Raw genomic sequence first — 24,176 nt, forward strand, 5'->3', positions numbered from 1 at the left:
AACAGGCTCCTAATGCGGTAAACCACACTCCCAGGGAGGGAGAGGGCTCCAGCAGCCTCTGGGTAGCCCTGCAGCCAGGCAGCTTGGGCCCAACCACCCGCCTCTGCCTAGTCCCAGCTCCAAGTTCCCAGGAGGCTACAGCCTGCACTCAGCTCTGTGTCTCTCATGCTGTGTGACCTCGGGCACGTTCCTTGCCCCCTCTGAGCCTGTCTCAGTTACCTCCTCCCTTACAACCAGGGGCCAGCCCCTGCTCTAGAAGGAACCAATGGCATTTTCTTGCAGGGGCCACCAGGTGCAGTGGGAGAGCCAGGCCTTCCTGGGGAAGCTGGGATGAAGGTAAGGCGGGACGAAAGAAAAGAAAAATGGCCTGTTGAAACCAGCTCCCAGCTGGCGGCCGTGTCCTCTCCTCGGAAGAGAAACGGGCCTTTCTTGTGCCTAGGATAATGGGGTCTCTGTACTTCTGGCTGGGGAGCAGGGCCTGGCCATGGCCACAGCGGATGGCCTGGCCTGCCCGGAGCCCCCGCCTCGGTCCCCCTGCCTGGCAGTGTTTTCTCTGGCACCTGCCCCATGCCGGGGCAGCCGTCCCTCCTGGCCTCCTGAGATACCATCTGCATTTCAGTGCAGGTGCCCCTCATTACCTGCTGGGAAACAGGCGCCCATTGATCGCTGGGCTCTGAGGACAGACCCCCTCCCCGCTCTGCTGGTGGAAGAGAATCTGCCCTCTGTGCAGCCCCCGAGACCTGGGACTGTCAGGCTTGACTTAGTTCCAGGATCCTTTGATCAAATGATGCAGGAAACCATCCCACATGTAAAACAGATAGAAATGGGATGGTTCTGGTTGGGCAGGGGGCTAGGGGCTCAGAGCTCAGCCTCCTCCAGACACCAGCAGGGAGAAAGTATAGCTTGGCAGTCCCCACATAAGGAAGACCCTTCTGGGGAGTTCCCGTTGTGGCTCAGCGGTAACAAACCCGACTAGTATCCATGAGGATGTGGGTTCATTCCCTGGCCTCGATCAGTGGGTTAAGGATCCGGCATGGCTGTGAGCTGTGGCATAGGTCGCAGATGTGGCTCGGATCCTGCGTTGCTGTGGCTCTGGTGTAGGCCAGCAGCTGTGGCTCCAACTTGACCCCTAAGCCAGGAACTTCATATGCCGCGGATTCGGCTGTAAAGAGATAAAAGAAAGAAAGACAGAGTTCCCATTGTGGTGCAGAGGAAATGAATCTGACTAGGAACCATGATGTTGCAGGTTTGATCCCTGGCCTCGCTCAGAGGGTTAAGGATCCAGCATTGCCGTGAGCTGTGGTGTAGGTTGCAGACGTGGCTCGGATCGTGCATTGCTGTGGCTGTGGTGTAGGCCAGTAGCTATAGCTCCGATTAGATCCCTAGCCTAGGAACCTCCATATGCCGCGGGTGCGGCCCTAGAAAAAGACAGAAAAAAAGGTGCTTAGAGCAGCACTACATAAGTCTGACCTGGGGTGGGGGTGGAGTGGTGGTTCTGGCATGCCCAGGACCCACTGGGAACAGGGGGCTCTGGCTGGCAGTTTACAGTCTCTTTGGTCCCAGGGAAGAAAGAGCTTCCCTGGCTCCACCCCCTTTCTTCCCCCAAATCAGAACTTGCCAGAACAAGAAGGTGGGGTAAGGGCCGGGGCTGGTCCTACCCCATCCCCATGGACTTGTGTTTGGCTTCTCCTAGGGTGACCTTGGGCCTCTGGGCACCCCTGGAGAGCAGGGCCTCATTGGGCAGCGGGTAAGTCAAAGCAAATTCATTCTCCCTGGAAAGCATCCCCCTGGGTGGAGGGAAGGGCTTTACTTGGCCTCCCTGAGCCTTAGTTTCCTCAGCTGCAGAAACAGACCTTGAATCTCCACTCCCTCGGCAGTTCAGCCTTTCCACAATGCAGAGGTGCTCCTCAGAGAAGAGCATTCTGTGGTCAAAATGTTTGAGAGTCTTCATGCTCAGTGTTCCCTTTTACACATTAGTAATAGTGTTTTCAAGGCACTGAGAAGGCCTGCAACCAAGAAATTGGGAGTTGGGAGGGGTATTAATCCAGAGTCTCCAAATTTATTAGACCTCGGAGTGCTTCTATGGAAAAACGCCTGTTATCATCCTGAAAACTGCTCCATGGAAGGTTATCCTTCCCTTTACCAAAAGAAACCCACAGGGCTTGGCTTCCTCTGAGAGGTTTTGCGATGCTTCTCTATCTACCTCTCCGCACTCTGTGCCTGGTTTACAAGGTCCCTGCCTGAATATGGACTGTGGGGTGCAGTGACTGATACAGAGCAGGCATCCTCTAGCACCTCATGGACAGGGAAGGTGGGGTCCAGGAATGAGGAGGGGTTAGTGTGGGGGCCTCTGTTCATGGAGGCGTCAGGCCTCCAATCCAACTTCTCATCTTTCCCTTTTTCCAAAGCCTCATGCACCCCCTGCCCAAAGTTAACAGAGGTTCTGCAAATTGAGTTAAGACAGAGAATGAGAGCAGAAGGCCACAGGGCAAGAGAGGATGAGCGTGGCGCTTGAAGCCTTGAGACGGTAGTCTCATTGTCCACGAGGATTGAGCAGTACAGTTTCTTAGAGTGCCATGTTAAGAAAGATCCTGAGGCTCCATCTGGAATATTGAGAAAGAGAATGATGGGCACTCACTTGACACCCACTCTGTGCCAGGTACTTCCCAGCAGTGAGTAACAGAAGGCCTTGCCTTTGTGGAGCCACATTCTCGTAGATCAATTAGTGATGTCTGCCATGGGTACAAGCGGGATGAAATCTGCACCTGTCATGTCTTTGCCATCCCTGCATCTGATGACTTCTGAGGCTCTTTCCAGCTCAGATACTGACTATGAAAAAGCAGAGACAGACACGGACTTAATCTGATAGCCATTTACAGAACAGAGGCATCCAGGGGCACCTCTGGAGCTAGAAAGGCAAGCAGGGAACCTGTGGAAGGTCAGATGGGGATTCAGGGCCATGGTATCATTCCCAGATTTGCTGGCAAGAATGTCGGAGGGATGGCCTCACTTTCCTCATCTGAGAAATGGGATTCCACCAAGGCCTTCTACGAGGGCTCCCTCTGATTCCGGGAATAATACATCTAGCGGAGTATATTACTAGATGCTTATACTACGTTTCGGAGGAACTCTTAAAGGAAGTGTAGCCCCATTTTCAGATGAGGAAATAGACACCCATGGGGGCTAAGGAGTTTGTTTGTGGCCACACCACCAGTGAGTGGGAAGCCCAGTGCACCCATCAAGGTCTATCTGATATCGAAGCTTTTCTCAACCCCTAGGCTGCACGCCCTCCCCATTGCAAGCCACCCGTCCAGCACAGCTCAGTTACCAGCACTTTCTAACTTGTGTAGCCCCTACCTCAGCCCACCCTGCAGACTGAACAGGCTGGGCCTTAGGGGTCTGCTGCACTGTTTACTAGCTATGCCAGGCATTCCAGGACCCTACTACCTGGAGATCAGGGGTTGGAGTCTTGCCCCAGGGAGGGGAGGAAATAAAAGCATGCCAGGGCCCCCTCCCCAGTAATGCCTCCTCATTCTTCCCGCTGCCCTTTCCAGGGAGAGCCAGGCCTCGAGGGTGACAGTGGCCCTGCAGGACCTGATGGGCTGAAGGTAAGTGTCCTTCTGGTGCAGAGCCTCAGGAGAAGGGAATGTTCTAGAACTTCCTTCTACCTCTGCTCCTACTGTCCTTCCATCTAAGACCTAAGTGTCCCCCCAGTAGCATCATATTCCCATCAGCTCTGAGATCAGACCTCTGGCTCCCAAGGGGAGCAGGTTGGGTGAGGGTGAGTCCTGCCCAGCATCCACCCCCTACCCAGCTCAGGCAGGACCAGGGACCCTCCCTCCCTTCCACTCCTTGCTGCTGCCTTTTTTTTTTTTTTTTTTGTCATTTTGCCTTTTTCTAGGGCCGCTTCCGCGGCATATGGAGGTTCCCAGGCTAGGGGTCCAATCAGAGCTGTAGTCGCCGGCCTACGCCAGAGCCACAGCAACACGGGATCCAAGCCACGTCTGCCATCCACACCACAGCTACGGGCAACGCCGGATCCTTAACCCACTGAGCAAGGCCAGGGACCAAACCCACAACCTCATGGTTCCTAGTCGGATTTGTTAAACCACAGCGCCACGACGGGAACTCCTGCTGCTGCCCTTCTTGAAACTGCAGTTTCTATTGGCCCAGAGAGGTACCTGAACCCCTGCTCTGTGCCAGGCCCAGAGCCAGCAGCTTTGCTATCTATTATCTTCCAAACATCCTAAAAGCTCTGAATAGTGATGACTACTCATGACCCATGAGCCACTATTTGCAGAGGACTAGTCACAGAGGCATCAGGTGCTATGCTGAGCCCTTTGTATGTATCACTCCCATCAATGCTGGGGGGTAAATTCTGTCTTTGGCTGAGCAGCCTGAGCCTCAGAGTGGTTAAGCAACTTGTCCAAGGACACACTGCTAGGAGTTCCTGTCATGGCTCAGCAGAAATGAATCTGCCTAGTATCCATGAGGATACAGGTTCGATACCTGGCCTCACTCAGTGGGTTAAGGATCTGGGGTTGCGGTGAGCTGTGGTGTAGGTTTCAGACGCAGCTCAGATCCTGTGTAGCTGTGGCTCTGGCGTAGACTGGCGGCTACAGCTCCGATTGGACCCCTAGCCTGGGAACCTCCATATGCCACGGGTGCGGCCAAAAAGACAAAGAAAAAAAAAGGATATGCTGCTAGTTACTGGTACAGCCAGGACCCAAGTCTTGGCTACCTCTCTGCAGTATGCACCCATTCTAAAGGTGAAAAAACTGAGGCTCAGGCTGATGTCTCTTCACCCAGAGTCTATGACTGTGAGTGGAAAATGCAAAATGCAAACCCAGGGCTCTCTGGCATCCGTGTACATGGGCCTCTCTCAGCCCTGCCACATTCCATAAATTCATCTGTCAGCCACAGATGCTGGGGCCTGAGGGAGGCACCAGGGCTCCCCTGAACCCAGGGCAGGTGGGCATTGCTCTCTGACTTACCAGCCACACCTCTAGCCCAGGCCTGTCCTTGGCCTCCAGCCCTGGCCTAGGCCTAGACCATTAGGTGGGTTTCTCCCAGGCCTGTCCTGTTAGCTGCCCAGCCCAGAGTCCTAAGTGCCATATCCCAGGATTCCTTTTGTCACTCTCCATGTGACCTCAGATAAGCACCCCTCTTTTCTGGGCATCCATTGCTGCATCCCCAGACCTTCATCCCCTGGAGGTCCTGCTTTCCCAGGATGCCTTGGTAACAGGCCCCTGGCTGGCAAGGTCAAGAGCATCCCTCGTCAGCCATCTGTCTACCCCTTCTCCCCTCCAGCCCTGCTGCATCCGAGAGTATAACCGGTACTGGCTCAGGAGCCCCGGAGCACTTGATGGCTCGCCACACCCTTTGCCAAGTGCCTGCTTGAGTGGTGATGATGCTGACGAAGCCTCTAGCTAAAATGCTTCGTGCCCTCATCATGCTGGTGTCACCTGCCTTTAGAGTGTTCCACGAGTTAACCCCCTTAACCCTGCCAGCATCCCTCTGTGCCCGATTCATTACCTTCCCTACTTGACGGGGGAGGAAACTGAGACACAGCGTGTGGGCCCCTCCACTTCGGAGCAGCCACGTTTCTTCTTCTTGGAATCTTTGCTGAGGGGGTGGGGGGGTCTCCCGGGCTCGGGTGCCTCACCCATTCTTTCCTGCTCACCTGTCCTTGGCTCCTTGGTCCTGGCTGCTTCCTCTTTCACTCCCTCCAAAGCCAGTTCTACCCTAGACCTTGGGTCAAAGTGATCGCGCAGACATACGGCGTCCTCCTGGGTCCTCGCAGGCATCTGAGAGAGAATCTGTTTCCATGATGATGTTTGTCCAAGAATCACCTTCATGGTGAAAACAACCTCTTGGTGCACAGCACTTTACAGTTTATGCTGCTTCTCTCTTTTGAGTTTGCGGAGAGCCCGCTGATGGTGGCAACGGAGGCGGGGGCTCCTAGGAATAGCTAAGCTTTATCCAGCCCTCGTGCACCAGATGCTATGCTAAGCTGTTTACATGGATTATCTCTTTCAACCTCCTGTAGTAACCCTTTGGCGCTTATTTTGCCAATGAGGAAACTTGCCCAGGTCACGCAGCTAATGAGAGGTGGCTGCAAGATTTGAAACCAGGGGTGAGCGAGGTATGGTCCCCTGAGCAGAGAACCTTGGAATTAGAAGGAACCAGACCCCAGCGTCTCCCCAAACTCTGCCGCGGACTCACAGGCAGTGTTGGGACATCTCTGCTTCTCTCTGGGCCTCAGTTTCCCCATCTGTAAATAGTGAGGGTTGAGCTGGGCGACTTTGTAAGGCCCCTCTGAGCACTGGCAGATGTCCTGGGTTCGGGGATGCTACAGGCCTTCCCTCAGAGCCCATTTTGCATGGGATCGACCAGGACGCCACCAAAGCTGTGCGGGACCCCAGGCTGGGGGCAGGTGGGGTCTGGAGAGTCCCTGGAGCCGGTGCCCTTGCAGGGCCCAGACTGGGGTCCCTCACTGAAAACCAGCCCAGCCACCTGGAACAGGCTGCCTGCCTCTGAGAACTGGGAGAGAAGGTGGCCAGGATGGCAGGCCGGAAGGGCAATCCTAGAGCCAAGAGAGTCTGCAGGAGGGCCATCAGGGCCAGCCCTGTCTCCATGCCAGGCTGGGCCCGGAAGCCAAGAATGTCAGGGGGAAGGGACCTCAGAAGCCCACCTGTCCGTGCTTTCCTGGTGCCCAGATCTGCTCTGCATGAGCTGGCACCTCAGCTTGGAGCTGCCCTCCCCCATCTCTGTCATCTCGGGACCCCTCTTATTGGGAAGTCCTCCCGGACTGGAGCTGGAAACTGCCCTAGCAGACCTGCACCCCAGCCTCCTGCACCCCAAGCTCGGGCCCCCACAGGACAGGCCCAAGGGGTGTGTTCTCAGCCGTCCGGTTCCCAGGTGCCAGCCCCGTGCCCTGTGCATCCTGCTTTTTCTCCTGGACACACACCAGTTTGTCGGCATCCCTCGTTAAGCCTGGTGCCAGAAAACCCAACTGGCCAAGACACTCTGCTTCTCCATGCCTGCTCCCCCGCCCGCCCCTTCCTCTTATCCATGACTTCATACCCTCTCCCTGGGAGCCTCTCTGGGACAGTGACAGCTCAGCCACCTACAGCCTGGCCACAGGTCCCGGGGGAGGTGGCCTTCTAACTGGTGCTGCCCTGTTCCTTAGCACCCACTGCCCAGGCTGCATCCCTCGCACCTGCTCTGCCAACATGGGCAAGAGCCCGTGCCCCATCCTGGCACAGCCTAGCTGGCTGGAATGGAGCCTGAGCACAGCAAGTGCTATGTACACACTCTCCTGCCATCCCTTCAATGGAGGAAGCACTCTGCTGCCAGCGGGAATGAGAGCCACGCAGAGTAGACAGCAGTGGAGCGCGTACTGCAGTAAATAGAGTGAGACATTTAAAAAAAAAAAAAAAAAGACGGAAACATGCGATCCAATTGGATTCTGCTTTAAAGCTAAATTTACTAACTTCATCGCTTTGGCACAGTTGTTTCACTGCTCTGAACTTGGTATGTAGCCATTGCAGCTATTACCTTTTACTTATGATTGTAAACTGTTTTGTGTAAGCAAGGCTTGAAAATGCAACTCAGAAACATGGAAAGAGTTTGTTCCGGGAGGCAGAATTGGGTGAATTTTTTTCCTTTATCAAACTTTCTTTTAGCGTCTCAAATCTCTCCCCCTCCCAATGCGTCTGCAGTGTTGGGAAGAAGTCACCCCAGTTCCCCAGCCTGCCCCTTTGCTGCGGACTCTGTGGGGTGGGCGTGGTCGGGGTCCTCGAAGCAGCTCCCCCCCACAGCGCGGACGTGGACACTTGAAACTGTCCCTCCTGCGTGTTCTCTGTGCCAGCCTGAGCCTTGTGGCAGAGCCATCGGGGGAATCCAGGGACTGGTCGGCTTTGGACATCCAAATGGAGCCCTGAGGCTTGGCGCCTCTGATTGGTGACTAATTTATTCTCTCTGTCTCCCCTCTCCCCCAATGCCTTTCCAACCCAGGGGGACAGGGGTGACCCTGGGCCTGATGGTGAACATGGCGAGAAGGGCCAGGAGGGACTGAAGGGCGAGGACGGCCCCCCTGGCCCCCCTGGCATCACTGGCGTCCAGGTGAGTGTGCACGGCTGTGTGCCAGTGCTTGGGGCTCCTGGGTGTGAATAACACTCACGCCTGTGCAGGCAGTTAGGTGGGAGGTCTTTTGACGGCGGCCACCTGAGAGTCCTGTGCTGTGATCCTTCCTTCACCTGACAGTTTCCCAGAGAAGCACTCTGATCATGTCCCTCCCCGTCTCCGCATCCCCCTGGCTCCTGAGTGCCCACAGCAATAACAATCACTCTCCTTGGTCTGGCGGCGCGCCCTACACAAACCTGGCCCCTGCTGAGCTCACTTTGCCCACCCCCCGCATTCAGCCACACTCACCTTAGCAGGAGAGGCCCCACTCTCCATCAGTAACTTACCTGTGACCTTCCACTTGCCCTTGCCCTCCCTGGGTCACACCCTTGGTAGGATGATGGATTTGGAAGACTGCGTGCTGAAATCACTTTGAGTTCCAAAGTCCTAATTGATGAAAATTTTGAGTATCATGATGATGGCATGGGCAGCACGTGTGGCAGAAATAGCCCGGACTACAGTTCCAAAGGCTGGGTTCTGGCTCGAGCACCCGCTGACGGTGTGACTTGGGGCACATCACTGCCTCTCTCTGAGCCTTGGTTTTTTTTTTTTCATCTAAAGAGCGGATGAAACTTTGGATAGGAAAGAACATCTTAAGAGGCACCAGGAATATAAAAGATTGTCTTTATGAAGTTGGAGGAGGAAATGAGTGGAACATGGTGGTGTTGGTGATGGTCTTGGTGCTGGTGGTGCTGATGGTGGTGGTGGTGGTAGAGATGATGGTAGTGGGGATGGTGGTGCCGATGATAATGGGGATGGCGGTAGTAATGATGGTGATGGCGGTGATGGTGATGGTGGTGGTGGTGGTGGTGGTGGTGTTAGTGTGGTGGGGATGGCGGTGGGGATGCTGATGATGGCGGTGATGGTGATGGTGGTGGTGGCGGTTCAGTGTGGCGGTGATGGTGGTGGGGATGGTGATGATGGGGATGGTGGTGCTGATGTGGTGGTAGAGATGGTGGTGGTGGTGGTGGTGGTGTTAGTGTGGTGGGGATGGCGGTGGTGGTGCCGATGATAATGGGGATGGCGGTAGTATGATGGTGATGGCAGTGATGGTGATGGTGGTGGTGGTGGTGGTGGTGGTGTTAGTGTGGTGGGGATGGCGGTGGGGATGGCGGTGGGGATGCCAATGATAACGGGAATGGCGGTAGTGATGATGATGATGGCAGTGATGGTGGTGGTGGTGGTAGAGATGATGGTAGTGGTGATGGTGGTGCCGATGATAATGGGGGTGGCGGTAGTAATGATGGTGATGGCAGTGATGGTGATGGTGGTGGTGATTCAGTGTGGTGGTGATGGTGGTGGGGATGGTGATGATGGGGGAAGTAGTGGTGATGGTAGCAGTGATGTGGTGGTGATGGTGGTGTTAGTGATGGTGGCGGTGGTGCTACTGATGGTGGAGATGGAGATGTCAGTGGCAGTGGGGTAACGGTGGCAGTGGTGATGGGGATGGTGTCGGTGGCAGCAGCGTTAATGTCCGTATTTTTCCGTTGCCGTCAATTCCCACGTACTGGAACTGGAAAGTGGTTCACACAATGGCCAGACTGAGCGTGTGTCAGGTGATGCAGGTGATGCGAGGCTTGTATTTGAGTGTCTTTAGCATCCGGGCTGCGGGACAAGAATCTCCCACTCTGTGGCCTGGAAACATTGGAGTATTTAAAAATAGAATTTTATGAGCCATCAGGGCCTTTCCAGAAATACATCTATATGGACGGGGCCCAGCAAATGTCTTCATTCTGGCCCCGCAGGCTCCCTGGATGCCCCAGCCCTTACTCAGGATTTCCCACACCACAGGGATGTTCCCAGCTGGAGAGGGCCTGTCAGAACAAGTGGCCGGCCGGCTGCCCTGTCCTGCGGGAGACTCCCTGGCTCTGCACTGAATTCTTTGCCACTGACTCACTTCTCCTCTGACAAGGGATCAGCCACTGCAGTCACCTCAGTCTGCTGGCACATTCCTCCAGCCCCTGTAAATCATGAGTCACCGTTGCCGAAACAGGACCAGCCTAGGACAGGGGTGTCCCAGAAAGTGAGACCCCACATCTCATCCTTACTAGCTGGGTGACCTGAAGACAGGGGCTTTGTCTCCCTGCGTCTGTTTCTTGAGCTCTAACACGGGATGGAATGATCCCTTCCTCCCAGCCCTGTGGCCAGAGTTGGATGACATGCGATGCAGAGAGTAGACACAGTGCCTGGCCCATGACTGAAACCATGACGATTGTTAGCATTCAATTACTGGACGGGCAAAAGGCCTTGAGCGTGTCAAGGCCAATGCTCTCTGGTAGAAACAGACTATGAGCTACGTGTGTAATATAAAAGTTTCTCTTTAAATCCCCATTGTGGCTCAGTGGGTTGAGAACCCAACATAGTGTCCATAAGGATGTGGGTTCAATCCCTGGCTTCACTCAACGGGCTAAGGATCTGGCATTGCTACAAGCTGCAGTGTAGGTCACAGATGTGGCTTGGAGCTGGTATGGCAGCTCCAGTTTGACCCCTAGCCCAAGAACTTCCCTGTATTGCAGGTGGCTGTAAAAAGAAGGGAAAAAAAAAGTTTGTCATAGTTACATTTTTAAAACATGAAAAGAAACAGGTGAGGAGTTCCTGTCATGGCTCAGCGGTTGGCGAACCCGACTAGCATCCATGAGGCTGCAGGTTTGATCCCTGGCCTTGCTCAGTGGGTTGAGGATCCAGCATTGCTGTGAGCTGTGCTGTAGGTCACAGAGGCAGCTCGGATCCCCAGTTGCTGTGGCTGTGGTGTAGGCTGGCGGCTATAGCTCTGACGGGAACCCTGGCCTGGGAACCTCCATATGCCACAAGTGCGGCCCTTAAAAGGCAAAAAGACCAAAAGGAAAAAAGAAAAAAAAGAAACAGGTGAAATTCATTTTATTAATATTTTTAACACAGTACATCCAACATACTAACGTATCAACATGTAACCAACATAAAAAATCATTAATCAGATATTTTGCCTTTTGTACTTTTTTGGTACTAAGTCTTTGAAACCATGTGTGTAATTTACACTTAAAGCACATCTCAATTTAGATCCTAAATTTTCATTGGAAATACTTGAAATTTTAGATTTCGGAAAATATACAGTCCTATCCCAAGTTGCTCCCAAATGTAGACTTTTATCCCAAGTTGTTCCAAAAATGTTGTTTTCCAATCACTGAATTACCATTTTTTTAAATTTAATTTTAAGTTGATTGATTAAAAATCCAGTTTCCGGAGTTCCCGTCATGGCTCAGTGGTTAATGAATCCAACTTGGAACCATTAAGCAGTGGGTTCGATCCCTGGCCTCGTTCAGTGGGTTAAGGATCCAGCATTGCTATGGGCTGTGGTGTAGGTCGTAAACACAGCTTGGATCCCTCGTTGCTGTGACTCTGGCGTAGGCTGGCAGCTACAGCTCCGATTAGACCCCTAGCCTGGGAACCTCCGTATGCCTGGAAAAAGACCAAAAAAAAAAAAAAATCCAGTTTCCTCAATCACAGTAGCCACATTTGAAATGCTCAGCAGCCATGTGTGGCTTGGAACCACCATATTGGACAGTGCAAGCCTAGTTCAAGACCTTCATATTAGTGTTGGGTCAACTGAGGCACAGAGAATGCAAGGGACTTGTCCAGGGTCACGTAAGGATTCAAGTACCAGGTCCTTCCAGCGCTGCTGCTCTTCCTGCCCTTCCTTCATCACAGTCAGTGCTTCCTCTTAGCATGCAATGCCTAGGCCATAAGGAGACCCTCACCTCCCTCATGCTACAGCATATGCCTCTGTTGATGAAGCCAAGGAATGAAATCAAACCATCTCTTCAGTGCTTACCAAAAACATAGATATTTTTCCCAGCTCACTTTGAGGTTTAGGCCTTGAGGACACTGTCCTGTGCAGGCAGTCTGGGTGTCCTTTCCAAGTCAGAAACACCATCTATCCTACAACCTACATCCCAGCCCAGCATACGTAGCCCAGGGTCAGGACTCTCTTCTCTCATTCTTGCTCTCTCATCTCTTACACTCACACACACACACACACACACTTACATACACTCACTCACCCCCAGTGAACAGAGTTTCCCTGACAACTGTGTAGACAAAGCCAAATGCACCCCCCTCCCCAGGGGAGAGCAGATTTTTGGGGTGCCTGTGGGGGAAGGGGACAGAGTGGCCTCTCAGAAGGCTCGGCCTGGGTACCCCAGCTGGAGAGTAGAGAGCAGCTGACCTTCCTGGCACAAAGGGCCATGCTGGGGAGCCCCTCCAGCCTCAACCCCTCAGGGAAGGGGGCCCGGCTGTGGGACATGGCCTCAGGGATTGTCAGAAGGGACATGCAGCATCCCAGAGATGAGGGAAGACCTAGGAGACTCCTCCTGTCGCCTTTCATCAGGAGGCGGCCTGGACTTGGAATCAGACAGATCTGCAGTTGAAGCAGGGCTCTGCCCTGGCCCAGCAGGACCTGGGCCAGTGGCTTCACCTTTGGGAACTTAGGCTGTTCCCATCTCCAGGAGGGGTTCTGAATCCGTTCTAAGGATCGGGGTGGCTGGGAGGGTGGCACAGCGCCTGGCTCAGGGCAGACAGCTGCTCCCACTGAGACAGCCTGGGCACCGGCAGTAACCATGACAACAGCGACTTATCGAGCACATACAATGGGCCAAGCATCTCACAAGGATGCTACTGCATCACCAGGTTGAATCCTCAGCTCTGTGAGGCAGACACGACCCCCGCCCCCACTTTGCAAAGATCACAGGAAGCTAGGTCATGTTCAAGGTCACCCAGTGCAGAATCAGTTTGAACCCAGGTGGTCTGCCTGCCGAGCAAGCGCTCCAGTGCTCTGTGGATCTGCCTCCCTCTTCTCTCATCCTTCTCTCTCTTTCCCTCCTTTCCCTTTCAGGGTCCTGAAGGAAAACCAGGGAAGCAAGGCGAGAAGGGCCGGACGGGAGCCAAGGTAGGATCCTCCCTCCCCCTGCCCTGATCTGCCATGTCCCTGCCCCCATCTACGGGGGCCCGGTGACAGCCTGTCTCTCCTCCACTGCAGGGTGCCAAGGGCTACCAAGGACAGCTGGGTGAGATGGGCGTCCCTGGAGACCCCGGACCCCCTGGCACCCCAGGCCCCAAAGGGTCCCGGGGCAGCCTGGGACCAACGGTGAGAACTCTCTGGGTGGGTGGGGTGGAGGTCAGGCATAGAGCAGAGGGGCCAAGGGCAGAGAGGAAAGTATTGCCCACCTCACCTCTCTGCTCAACACCTGTGTGCATCACCTCAGCCCCTTCTGTATGATGAAGCCCTTCCTATAGACGCCCCAGCCCCTCTCCCTGGAAAAGCACACACAACACAGTATTTCTAGCAATTGGGAGTGGTCTGTGGGTCTTCTGAGAGCCTTTATAAACCCTGATTAGGGAGCCTGCTCTTGGGGTATAGAGGTGGGACCAAACCCTTCTAGTACTGTTACTGAACAAGGAGTTTTGGAGTTCCCGTCGTGGCGCGGCAGAAACAAATCCAACTAGGCACCGTGAGGTTTCGGGGTCGATCCCAGGCCTCACTCAGTGGGTTAAGGATCCGGCGTTGCCGGGAGCTGTGGTGTGGGTCGCAGACGTGGCTCAGATCCTGCATTGCTGTGGCTGTGGTGTAGGTCAGCAGCTACAGCCCTGATTGGACCCCTAGCCTGGGAACCTCCATGTGCAGGTGAAGTCCTAAAAAGCAAAAAAAACCAAAAACAACGACGACAACAACAAAAAAGGAGTTTTCCTGTTAGAAATAGATTCATGACGGTCGGGGGGAAGCTGCTGCAGATGCCTGGATGACTCTGAGGGTGGCCCCAGCCCATTGCTGACCTGCCCTCAAGGAAGGGCCCCTGACGGGGTTTGATTGCTGCATGGGGGAGGAGGACCCCAAGAGGAGGCGAGGGAGGAGGCGGGTGAGGGTGATGCAGTGTCTCTGAGCTGCCCTTATGTGCAAATAAACAGCTTTGATGGTCTGTGGCATTTGCAATATTTCATGGTGCAAATGCTCCCACGGTGGCTGATTTCAAGCTGCCAACGTGATGTCACTGGGAGGGGCTGTGCAGGAGAGCTCCACTGTCTGGTCTGGTGTCCATGGGTTCCTCATCCTTGTGGGGTCCTGGATCAGTCCCCTGTGGGTCCTGGCTCTTGAGGGGTGGCTGTATTTCCGCCACCTTGATTCAGTAGCAGAAATAACCTTGTAAGCATAGGTAATGGTGAAATGTAGGAAAATAATTAGGAAGGGATGAGTTTTGAGTATTAGTTATCTTCGTTTTTAATATCATTGATGTAACTGTAAGTTCGTATAATTGATGTAACTGTAAGTTCGCTTTCATAGTGGGCTCACAAAATGGGGGGAACTTTAGCAGTTGGTTCATGTGAACCACTGGAGTTGGAAGGAGGACGGGCTGGGGTGGGGGAGTGCTCTGGAGAGATGGGGACAGATGCCACTTGCTGTCCATCTCACTCCCCGGCCTGGGTGCTGGGCAGAGTAGACGTGCCAGGCTCCTGGGCTGAACTGGGCTGGAGCCTGAGGGAGAGACGGTGCCAGCGTTCCCACGGTGAGAGCCAACGTGCATCTTCTCCTCTTGTAGGGTGCTCCAGGACGGATGGGGGCCCAAGGAGAACCAGGACTGGCTGGTTACGATGTAAGGAAATCTCCCCTCCCCCTCCTGGAACTCCGCCCTGCAGGCCTGGACTCAGGTCTGCCTGGGCCACTGTCCCCATCTCCTCCCAGCTGAGGGCCAGCCCTCGGGCCACTGAAGATCCATGGTCTCCCTCGCCCCAGGGAACCCCCAGGGCCCAGAGACCAGGGTGGGCTTGAGGACAGCCGGTGGGCTGGGCAGGGGGGGGGTGGACAGAGAGACCCCCACCCCCCATCCCCGGCCCTTCGCCTTGTCCTTCCTTCCCGTGGTGGGAACCACGCATGCCTGGTGTCTGAGCTTCACAGTTGCGCTCTGTGGAAGGGAAGGGCCTTATCCCTTTTTGCATCCAAATTGGCAGCCACCCCCCCCCCCCCCAGCGCCCCTTTAGAGGAGAGGCAGCTAAACCAAACCCAAGTTACACATCTGGGAGACCAGGCCTCAGAGAGCCACGGAGCTTGCTCAGGAAGGGAAACTGAGGCTGGGGGAGGCCAAAGAATGTCTGTGCCATTCTGCCAGCTCGTTAAGTTTGAAAGTGGGATCCAGTGTCTAAAAGAGATACAGCAGGGAGGGAGAGGAGGGGAGCTCGAGGAGCACAGAAGAGGGCGAGGGCGGCGGGGCGGGCACTGGAGAGAGGCTGCTGGGAGCCACAGCTCTCGGGCCTCAGGCATTTTGCCCCTGCCCCTGCCCCTGGGGGACACAGCTGGTTGTCCTGAGATCTGACATCTGGTCCCAGTTCTGCTCCAAGATGGTGTGAGCAGAGACTTCGACCATCCAAGTGGACACAGCCCTCGGAGCTGTGTCTGGGGCTGACACGGCACATTTGGGAGGCCAGGGTCCAGCGAAGCACAGGGTCTGCTCAGTCACACAGCGAGTTGGTACAGAGCCAGGACCCCATTGCACAGCCCAGAGCGTCTCCATCTCTGAGTCCATGTCCTTCATCACTTGTGCCTCCCGACTCCTCACTCCCCCATGCTCTCACCTCCTGCAGGGTCACAAGGGCAGCATGGGACCCCTCGGACCCCCTGGACCAAAGGGCGAAAAGGTGGGTTTCCGCTTCTGGGTGGCAGCTGCTTTCTCATATCCGGGGCTGGCAGGAGCGAGCCCCTGGACCACTGTGGCTGGACAAGCATGGGAAGTTCATGGCAGGCTCACCCCTGCTCACACCTTGGCCAGCCGGGAGGCCAGTGTTAGCCTGACCTTGCCAGGGAGGCAGGAGCCCATTAGACCTACACTCAACACAGGTGTATTGGGTGTCATCTCGGAACGGAAATGGACATTGTCCTGCCACCTGGGGGTTTCCAGTCGAGCAGGGAAAATGGACAGCAGTCATGTAATGAGGCCCTGTTGTCACCTATGTGAATGTGGGAAGCGAAGCCTCGCTCCTAATTAGGTTACCCAGAGAGATCCTGGGCAGGGCTTAGCATGTAGAGTGACAAGCACCAGCATTTCAAGGCCAGGAAGGAAGGAATGGCCCAAACAGAGGGCAGGCATGTCCGTTTCCCACACCTTGGCCCCCGACTCAATAGAAGACAGGAGTTGGCAGAAGGAAGCTTGCTGATCACTGCGTCCTGCCCACTATGCAGGTGGGAACTTGGCGGGCTGGGGTCTGAGGGTCACGTGCCAAGGCAATACCAAGCTTCGTTGGTGGCTCGGAGGCCCGCCTTCTTTTCCTCCCTCTTCCCCTGGAGGCTCAGCTGGACCGCCTCCTCTCCTGCCCACCCCCTGCTCCCCAGCTCGCCTTTCTTTTGCCGAGTCAGCTCCCCACTAACTACATCCCACTGCTGGCTGAATCACCCTGGCCTGGCTTGGCCCCTTCCTCCCGCTTGCAGAAGAACAGATCAGCAATCAGAGCTGGCCGCAGGCTCTGACACATCCCACAGGAAGCTGCAAAAAGTGTCGCTCAGGACCCCGAGTCCCTCCTCAGCCCTCAGAGTCAACCCCGGGCGGGTTAACACGGAGCCTGGAACAAGAGGGTGCCAGCCCCAGAAGCAGTCCTTGAGGCTGCTGAAAATTGGACCCCAGCCCCAACTCTGCCCTCAGTCTACCAGGGCTTTGGACAGAACCCCAGGATTCCCTGAGCCTTGATTGTCTCATCTGTTAAGTGGGTGGGCACTTCGTCACACACGAGGTACCCACGAGGCTAAGCGGGACAGTGTGGAGATGTCAGCCAGAGGCCCTTTCTGACTTATAAGCTATTATTGTGAATTCAGTCATTCATCAGCTCACCAACAGGTATGTGTGGATTTATTACGATTTATTTAGTATGTTCTCAACCCTGAGCTAGGGGCTGTGGAGTGAGATCAAAACTAAAGTCATATGAGTCAATAGCCAACCAATCACAGCTGGATGGAGCTGGGAGGGGATAGAGCAGGTTCCCGGGGGAGACCCCAAGCAAAGCTCCTTCCCCAGGATTTCGCCAAAATCCATGACACCCTGACTTCACAGGTGGGGAAACTGGGTCTCTATGATGCTTTAGGATCAGTAGGGGATGTGTGTGTGCTGGGTCCAGGATTCAGACTCTGGCTGATGCCAGGCCTTGCTTTTCCAGCCAGAAATAGACACTTAGATGAGTCGAGGTGCTGTTCGGCTTGGAAATTCCCTATGGGGCCCGTGTCTGTCTCTCGAGGCGGTGGCCACGGGGGTTGGTGAGATGGGCTGAGGCTCTGAGAACGAGGAGAAAGGTGGGGAATGGGAGGCCTCCACCAACTTCCTGGTGCTAAAAAATGCATCGCCAAACCACAGCCACATGTAAGGGGACAGAGGGAGATCTCTAGAGCTGGCTTTTGGCCTAGACATCCCCTTGATTCTTGTGGGGTCTTAGTTTCCTTCCTTCCCTGGGCCTCAGTTTCTCCATCTGTGAAATGGGACCAATGGTCATAGTAGCATGGGGGACCTGTATTGGTTCCATGAAACAATGTATGAAACATACCTCCTGAAGGTCCTGGCACATAGAACACACTAGATTAACACTGCCCCCTCTCCAAAAGCCCCCCCCCCCGCCCCCCCGCAGTGTGGCTGTCTCCCTTTACAGCAGGATGGAGCCCTGGAAACTGAGAGCCATAGAGCGTGATTGCGGAGGAGAGGGAATCCCCACTCCTCGGCCCCCTGCCCCGGGTACAGCTGGTTCTAGGCCTCGGGCCGAGTCCCTCCTGCCTTTGGTCTCTGCCCACAGGAGCCACAGAGGCCCTGGGCCAAGGCGCACAGCCGCCAGCCCTCTGGATTGCTTTGGGTCTGGGACAGGCTCCAGCGCCCAGGACGGCTCCCCTCTCTCCTATCTCTCCAGCCTCCCCTTCTATCCCCACTGACAGCAAGGGGGCTCGGAGGTGCCCGGCTTGAGCCCCCTGCCCAGAATGCACCCCTACGTGAGGTGACACTAGTTGCCTGGGGCTGGTACATTCTGCCACTTGCTGTTCTGCTTACAGTTTCCTTGTAGCTGGCATGTGGTGTCCAGCCCCCTGTCCTTCGGCTGGACCAGGACCCAGGACCCAGGGTGGCTTGCCATGGCCCAGGGACCCTCAGCTCTAAGCCCTGCCCCTCCCCCAGTCTCTCTGACCACCTCTCTGCTGCACGTCCTCCCTGCTGTTATTATTATCAACAATAGCCGTTTCTAACGAACCCCTACTCTGTGTGCGGTAACGTGCCTTTCCTCCCTGGGTCCTTGGAGCCACATTGCGAGGCATGACAGTCTCGTTTGGCAGATAGGAAGCTGTCTTATGAACAAGACCCTGGGGCTGACTGGCTGCTGAGTGCCACCTGGGCCAGCCCAGGGCCTTCTCTGGGGCTCCCATGGAGAATAGGAGGCTCTGGAGTTCCCATCATGGCTCAGTGGTAACGAACCCGACTAGGATCCATGAAGATGCGGGTTCGATCCCTGGCCTCACTCAGTGGGTTAAGGATCCAGCGTTGCCATGAACTGTGGTGTAGGTCGCAGAGGCGACTTGGATCCCCCTTTGCTGGGGCATTAGGCTGGCAGTTGCTGCTCTCATTCAGCCCCTAGCCTGGGAACTTCCATATGCTGTGGGTATGGCTCTAAAAAGCAAAAAGAAAAAAAAGAATCGGAGGCTCATCCTAAAGCTGGATCTCATGGGGCGGCCCAGTTTCTCCCAGCAAGGGTTGGGAAAGGGAGTCTTTCATTGCGGGCTGAATGACTAAGCAGCTCACAACATCTCTCTGTGCCCCCGTGTCCTCATCTGCAAAATGGGGAGAGTAACATCACCTGATTGGTAGGGTTGTTGGGAGGCTTCTGGGAGTGCCTGTGTTCAGCCATGGCAGCACCCACACCAGCCCACTGTTGGGTTTATTGTCACTCCCTGCTGAGCACTGGGCAGGGACCTCTGTGTCATGTCATGCAGTCCCCACCACTCGGACTAAAGAGCGCTGTTCTGTGCTCCGAACTCCTGGTTCCATGTCGGAGTCTACCTTTGTCACCACGTCTGCCGCTTTCCTCTCTGGCCTCAGTCTTTTCCTTTTCTTCTCTCTCTTTTTTTCTTTTTCTTTTTGGGGCCGCACCCACAGCACATGGAAGGTCTCAGGCTAGGGGTCGAACTGGAGTTGCAGCTGCCCGCCTACACCACAGCCACAGCCATGCCAAGTCTGAGCTGCATCTGCAACCTACGCCTCAGCTCTCGGCAATGCCGGATCCTTAACCCAGTGAGGGAGGCCAGGGATCAACCTGCATCCTCTGGAATACTATTCCAGTTCTTAACCCACTGAGCCACACGGGAACTCCTGGCCTCAGTCTTTCTGTAACTCTAAGTTCTTCATCTCTGTTGAAAACCATTTTGGCCTCAGGATGGAATGTCTGGGATTCCCATAATTTAATTTAGAACAGGAGGTTTGTCCTAAAGCGGGTTTTGTGTCCACAGGGAGAGCAGGGAGAAGACGGCAAGGCCGAGGGGCCCCCCGGGCCACCTGGAGATAGGGTAAGCACCCCCCACCACTGTCCAGCCCCTGGACCACTGCCGAGGTGGAGCCCTGGCCTCCTGCTCTGTGAGGAGGGGGAGGCTGCGCAGGGGCATGGCTTCTGCAAGTTCCACAGAGCGTGTGGCCTAGGAGGCCCATGGCTTGTGTCCTGCATCCAGTGGCCCATATTTTATTGTTGTCCCTGCCATTTAGGGCCCTGTGGGTGACCGAGGAGACCGCGGGGAGCCAGGGGACCCTGGATACCCTGTAAGTATCAGAGCTCCTACCTGCTGGTGGCATTGGGAGTGTTCTAAGGGGGGAATCCTTGGCCTCTGCTCCATGCAGCCTGAATCACGCCCTGAGCCCTGAATCAACCCCTCGGAAAGGGCGCAGGGCGTGATTCAGGCTGAAAGGGGAAGGGTCTGAGACCTTTCCTGAAGGGGAGGAGGATGGGTGGGGGAGAGGGACCCCTCCCCTCCGAGAGCCCCACTGTCCCCATCAGGGGCAGAGAACAGCTCTCCTGGCAGAAGCAGGGGGCACAAGCCACTGCACGAGCAGCGGGGTCTCCCAGGCTCTGCACCGCCCCACCTCCGTCCTCGATGGCAGGGTCATTATTTCACCCATTTTGCTGATGAGGAAGCTGAGACCTGGGGGCGACAGTGACATATGGCTAGGGAGAACAAGGGCTTCCTGGGGGTCCTCCAGGCTGGAAGGTGCCCTGGCTTCTGCCCCTCCAAGTTGAGCCCCCTCAACTGTCTCTCCTTGACTTCCAGGGACAGGAGGGTGTACAAGGCCTCCGTGGAAATCCAGGCCAGCAGGGCCAACCCGTGAGTGGTGCTTCCTGTCCCATCTCCCTGCCTCCCGGAGTGGGTGGTGGAGCAGCAGTGGGGAACCAAGAACTGGGCCCTTTAAAGCTTAAAGGGACCCTCCCTGCAGGAGAGCCTGGGGCAGCCCTTTCTGGTTTCTCCTGCCCTGACCCTGGGGGCACCCCCAGAGCCTGCACCCCCAAACCCCTCCCCACCCCTCCCCCTCCAGGCGGAGACTGGCCACCCTCCCCAGGAGAGAATCCTGGGGCTGCCTTGCGTCATCTCACCTTGGTTTGCAGGGGCATCCGGGACCCCGGGGACGGCCGGGCCCCAAAGGATCGAAAGGGGAAGAGGTAAGAGAGCCGGACGGCCACAGGCAAGACAGGCCCCGGGAAGGGAAGGACTGGCCCGAGCACGGGGCTAGCGGGAGACGGGGCTGGGGGTGCAATGAGAAAGAGGGGAAACCGCAGGCAGGGGCCCTGCAGGGTGCAGTCTGGCCAAGATTTCTTTCCTCCAAACAGCCTGAGGGAGGGGGGTGACCAGCCCCACTTCCGGGGCCTCAGGAAGGAGACCCCCTGTTGGAGGTCAGCCAGTGGCATTTGAAAGCTGGCCTCTCTTTCCATCCACACCACGCTGCAGAGAGAGGAAGCTGGGAGAAGTGAAGTGAGGGGCTTGGGGGAAGGAAGAGGGGTGTGAGGCTCCTGGAGGGAACTCAGAGGCCGTGGAGAGGAGTTTCTGCCTTGCACCCGGAGCTCCTGCACCTGCCTCCGCTGAGGGCGGGCAGCGCCGTCTTAATGCCGTCACCCTGCCCCCGGGTGTGCACCCCTCCACCTGCACATCGACCCCCGACCCCGTTAGAGATACCCACACCCTTAAGGAGCCAACGGACCAGGCAGCCATGAGCTCAGCTCCCACCAGGAAGTCACCCGGCCCCTGAGCCTCTGCAGCAGGGTTGCCAGTTTTGACCCTGGGCTTCCAGGTCAGGGCGCTTGGGCCCATTGGTGGATTCAGATGCCGAGCGAGGCCCAAGAGGCAGAGGGGCAGAGCCCAGCCACAGCGGGGCCCACGATCCTCTCACTACCCCTTCCAGAGCGCCTAGGCTCCTGCACCTCCTCCAGGAAGCCTCCATCATGTGCCCCTTGCTTTTCCAGGGACCAAAGGGAAAGCAAGGCAAGGCTGGGGCGCCAGGCCGGAGGGGGACCCAGGTGAGTGACGTGCAGCTCCTCCTCTCCCCCACCCCCCTGCCCCTGCAGAGGCCTTCACCAGCTTTTTCTTTACCCCCAGGGGCTGCCGGGGCTGCCGGGGCCCCGGGGCGTGGTGGGGAAGACAGGGCCCCGAGGGTGTCGCTGGACCAGATGGGCTTCCTGGCCTGGATGGTCAAGCAGGACAGCAGGTGAGCAAGACTTGGGGTGAACAGATGAATCTCCATTTGAGATGCGGTGTGTACGTGGCAGGGCGTGGGATCCCATATGCCGTGGGCTGGGAAGTGCAGCTTGGGAACCTTGGATGGGGCCGAACCAGCATATCCAGAAGTTCCCTGCATGGGCAATGGCCCCCTCCCTTGGGACCTGGGACCGTGGCCGGTCCCGCTATCTCTCCTCCAGACCAGCACCTGCAGGGGCATCCCCTGCCCAGTGACTAGAGCTTCTGGTTTTTAAGCTCCTTCCCTTCTCCACTCTAGATCCTCAAGTCCTCTTGTTCCTCTGGTCCAGCCACCCTCACACGCACGCAGTAGGCCCTCCATCCCTGGGTGTGACCTCCCTGCCTCTGCCCGGGTTCCACCTAGGGCTTTGAGTCGTCCTGCCTCCTTGGCTGCCTGTTTCCTGAAACATGAAGAATTCCCCTTCGCCCTCTTTCTTCACAGGGGGAGCAGGGAGACGATGGGGACCCTGGCCCTTTGGGCCCTGCTGGGAAGAGAGGAAATCCAGGTGTGGCTGGCTTGCCTGGAGCACAGGGGCCCCCAGGATTCAAGGTCAGACACTTGTTAACCCCCTTACCTACCCTCTGCCCTTCCTGCCTTGATACTAACTATAGACGCTGGCTGTAGTGCTGACATGGGTACCCATGTCCCAAGGCCTGTGTGAAAATGAGGTCCCCTTTTGCAGGGGTCCCTCCCCAGGCTGAACCCTGATGGAAAGGATAGTTTATCTGAGGAGCTGTAATACTGCCCCCTACTAGGCCTTTGAGACTGTCCGCTGTTTGTTGTGTTGTCCGTGGGCGCCCTCTTGTGGGCTTTTGGGGAACAATGGCTATTACTGCCTGCTGGGACCCTCCAAGGCATCCTTTTTGGAAAGCGTCCTTGAATGGTGGGGGAGGCAGCCAAGAGTCAGGTTGAGCCCAGGGCTGGCCGCTGAAGGGACAATTGAGATGAATGAATCAGACGTGGCTCTCACCCTTCCTGAGCTTGAGGTTTAGCTGGGGAGAGATAGGTGCCCTCTGTGAAGACTGCAGGCAGAGGGAGAGGTGGCCTTGACCAGTGGAGGATTTAAATGAGGCAAGAGGAGCGGCGTGAGTGGAGGTGTTGGGGTGCGGACTGCATTGTCTGTTGGGGAGAAACAGTGTAAAGCAGGGGCATGTGGGAGATTGGAGGGGCAGTGGGACCTTGAATGCCAGAGTGAGAAAATGGACTTTCCTCCTAAGGAGGCGAAGTTTTGAGCACCTTCCCCCACCCCGGGGCATACCTCAGTTTCCCCAGCATCCAGAGAGGTCAGCTGACCCTGTCGATTCACTGTTCTGTCTCTCCTACTCCCCCACCCCCGCCCACCACCACCTTCCCTAGAACAGTTTCCCCCTTTTGACTGGTCATCTTGATGTGTTTCTTGAAGGGTGAAAGTGGGTTACCTGGGCAGCTAGGTCCCCCCGGCAAGCGAGGGACAGAAGGCGGAACTGGACTTCCTGGGAACCAGGGGGAGCCCGGATCCAAAGGCCAGCCGGTGAGTGAGTCCCCAGGAACACCCATGTTCACACACCCATGCACACACAATACTCAAGAAAGTGTGTTGTGCTATAAAAGTCTAAAAGTACCATACGCACGCACACAGACCCGGAAGCCACCTTCCTGCTCTGTGACAAGGGCAGAGCAACACCGTCTCTGGGTACCAGATATCATTCCGCCTCTCCTGAGTGGGGGATCGGGGGAGGTAAGAAGGCTGAGAAGTGAGATCTGAGTAGTCCCTTCAGAATAAGGAGTATATAGTGAGAGGATCAGAGGGGCCCATGAGTCTAGGATTTTTTCTTCTTTTTTTTTCTTTTTCTTTTTCAGGTCACACCCGCAGCACATGGACGTTCTCAGGCTAGGGGTCAAATTGGAGCTGCCTTTGTCCGCCTACACCACAGCTACAGCAATGCCAGATCCGAGCTGCATCTGTAACCTATGCCACAGCTCTCGGCAACGCCGGATCCTTCATGCAGTGAGCAAGGCCAAGGATCTACCCACATCCTTATGGATACGAATTCGGTTCTTAACCCACTGAGCCACAACAGGAACTCCTGGCCTCAGTCTTTCTGTCTGTAACTAAGTGATCCCAACCAGAACCCTAAATAGCCTTAAATACCCTGGTATCTATTAGAGAAATTGCACTATAGTTTTTAAAACTTCCCACAAGGGGTCAGATGACTTCACTGGTAAATTCTAGTAATTGTTTATGGAAGAAATAGTGCCAAT

At 55.8% G+C, this 24,176-nt stretch overlaps 1 protein-coding gene across 1 annotated transcript in view; it reads left to right on the forward strand.

Annotated features, from left to right (window-relative positions):
- Positions 1-24,176, forward strand: part of COL27A1 (collagen type XXVII alpha 1 chain) — a 154,770-nt gene that overhangs the window by 110,316 nt on the left and 20,278 nt on the right. Inside the window, 17 exon segments of the mRNA XM_047768236.1 lie at positions 283-336; positions 1,694-1,747; positions 3,555-3,608; positions 8,020-8,127; positions 13,055-13,108; positions 13,199-13,306; positions 14,754-14,807; positions 15,793-15,846; positions 19,670-19,726; positions 19,920-19,973; positions 20,480-20,533; positions 20,812-20,865; positions 21,664-21,717; positions 21,797-21,832; positions 21,834-21,905; positions 22,377-22,484; positions 23,338-23,445. Coding sequence (XP_047624192.1) covers positions 283-336; positions 1,694-1,747; positions 3,555-3,608; positions 8,020-8,127; positions 13,055-13,108; positions 13,199-13,306; positions 14,754-14,807; positions 15,793-15,846; positions 19,670-19,726; positions 19,920-19,973; positions 20,480-20,533; positions 20,812-20,865; positions 21,664-21,717; positions 21,797-21,832; positions 21,834-21,905; positions 22,377-22,484; positions 23,338-23,445 — 1,137 coding nt within the window.

The sequence above is a fragment of the Phacochoerus africanus genome, chromosome 2, assembly GCF_016906955.1.
Source record: "Phacochoerus africanus isolate WHEZ1 chromosome 2, ROS_Pafr_v1, whole genome shotgun sequence".
Lineage (NCBI taxonomy): Eukaryota > Metazoa > Chordata > Mammalia > Artiodactyla > Suidae > Phacochoerus > Phacochoerus africanus.